The sequence below is a fragment of the Hipposideros armiger genome, unplaced genomic scaffold, assembly GCF_001890085.2.
Source record: "Hipposideros armiger isolate ML-2016 unplaced genomic scaffold, ASM189008v1 scaffold_104, whole genome shotgun sequence".
NCBI classification, from domain to species: Eukaryota; Metazoa; Chordata; class Mammalia; order Chiroptera; family Hipposideridae; genus Hipposideros; species Hipposideros armiger.
Window position 1 is genome coordinate 3,558,875 of NW_017731454.1, and position 1,543 is coordinate 3,560,417.

Below are 1,543 nucleotides of genomic sequence, written 5' to 3' on the forward strand. Positions count from 1 at the left end.
GCTCCGTCATCTCCTAAAGGGGAGGGGGCTGCTTAACCAGTTCTACAACAGATGGAGCAGGAAGTTTCTATCATCAACTCCGCAATTGCTTCATTAGTCTCCAGCAAACACCAGGTTCTTCTTCCCTATTCCTGCGCTTAGCGAGGGGAATGGCCCCCTTTCGGGGCCCCCAACCTCAGGGGAGCAGGGAGCACTCTCCAGACCGCTAGCGACAAGCCTAGGTGACCCTCCCCGAGGAGGGGCAGCGGCGCCGTCCCCCTCCTCTCCCTTTGGCTTTCCAGTGCCGAGTCGCCGCCGCCCACTTTTTAGCAGGACAAACAGCAGCCCGGGCCCCGGAACCAGCACTTACCCACGTCTTGATCGAAAGGGTTGGCGGTGAAGAGAGGCATCTTGTCGACGCCCGAGCCTTAGTCGCTGCGGTCTGGCTAAGGCTAAGCAGCTGCTCCGAGGTTGGTAACCCCGCGGCCGCGGCTTCCTAGACCGATCGGCTCCGACCGCGTCCTCGCACTTCCGCCACCGCACTTGCCCGACTCCCGCCTGACAGGCCAGCTCCCGGTCCGCGCGCCGCCCCCAGTCACCCTCCAGGCGCGAGGTCCCACTAGCTGCGGGCATCCTCTCAGCGACCCTGTCGCCGCCGCCCGCAGGGAGAAGGCCGCAGCAGCCCTTGTCCCAGAACTCCGTATCGGTCAGGCGACTGCCGTGGCCACCTTTCCATCGCTAGGACCCCGGCAAGCCACGGAGCCGGGGGCCTTCGGGGCGGAAGTTGTCGCGCCCAGAACTGGGCGACGCCAGAATCCCTGAAGCTGTGTCGGCGGTGGTACCGAAGTGGTGGGCGCGGTGGCCTGAGATTTTCAGCGCGCGACTGCAGGTTGAGACGGCCAAGTTCTTGCTCATTTAGTTGGTTCCTAAGCTGCGGGCAGGTCCTTGGAGGAGGCCGTGGATCTGCGACTCCGTTCGCGTCCCAGTTTTGTTGCCCTGGAAACGGATCCAGCCTCGGCCCAGAGGTGGCTTTGAGAGTGGGCAAAGGGTTGGCTCTTCTCTCAGGAGCTTATGGTGTTGGATTCTCCTTGGTGCCTAAACCCCAATGGAATAACTACTCCGGAAAGTGGTGGTCAAAGTAACTGGCTCTGGGGACTCCTAACTTTCTGCTTTCCATCGTGTCCTCGCCGTGAGAACACTACTGGACTCTGGGGGTACAAAGAGCAATGAGACTCGCTTCCTGCCTTGAAATTGCGGCCAGTTTTGTACGAGTAGGGTATAGCATGTACATCACAGTGACTGACGATCCTGATACACAGTAGTTCACCCTTTATCCAAGGGGCATGCGGCCCAAGACCCCAGTGGATACCTGATACCCTGGATAGGACCTATTTTATTTTTTTTTACAGCAATTTTTTTTTGTTATTTTATTTTCTTATTTATTTTTTATTGGGGAAGTGTGTTTCTCCAGGACCCATCAGCGCCAAGTCAAGTAGTTTCAATCTAGTTGTGGAGGGCGCAGCTCAGTGGCTCATGTGGGGATCGAACCGGCAACCTGGGTGTT

General features: G+C 58.2%; 1 protein-coding gene across 1 annotated transcript in view; it reads right to left on the reverse strand.

Moving 5' to 3' along the window:
• The window catches only part of STAM2 (signal transducing adaptor molecule 2), a 49,400-nt gene extending 48,730 nt beyond the window's left edge, over nucleotides 1–670 (reverse strand). Inside the window, exon 1 of the mRNA XM_019646562.1 lies at nucleotides 350–670. Within this exon, the coding sequence (XP_019502107.1) occupies nucleotides 350–389 (40 nt within the window). The 5' untranslated portion in view covers nucleotides 390–670. The remainder of the gene's footprint in view (nucleotides 1–349) is intronic.
• Between the last annotated feature and the right edge of the window lie 873 nt (nucleotides 671–1,543).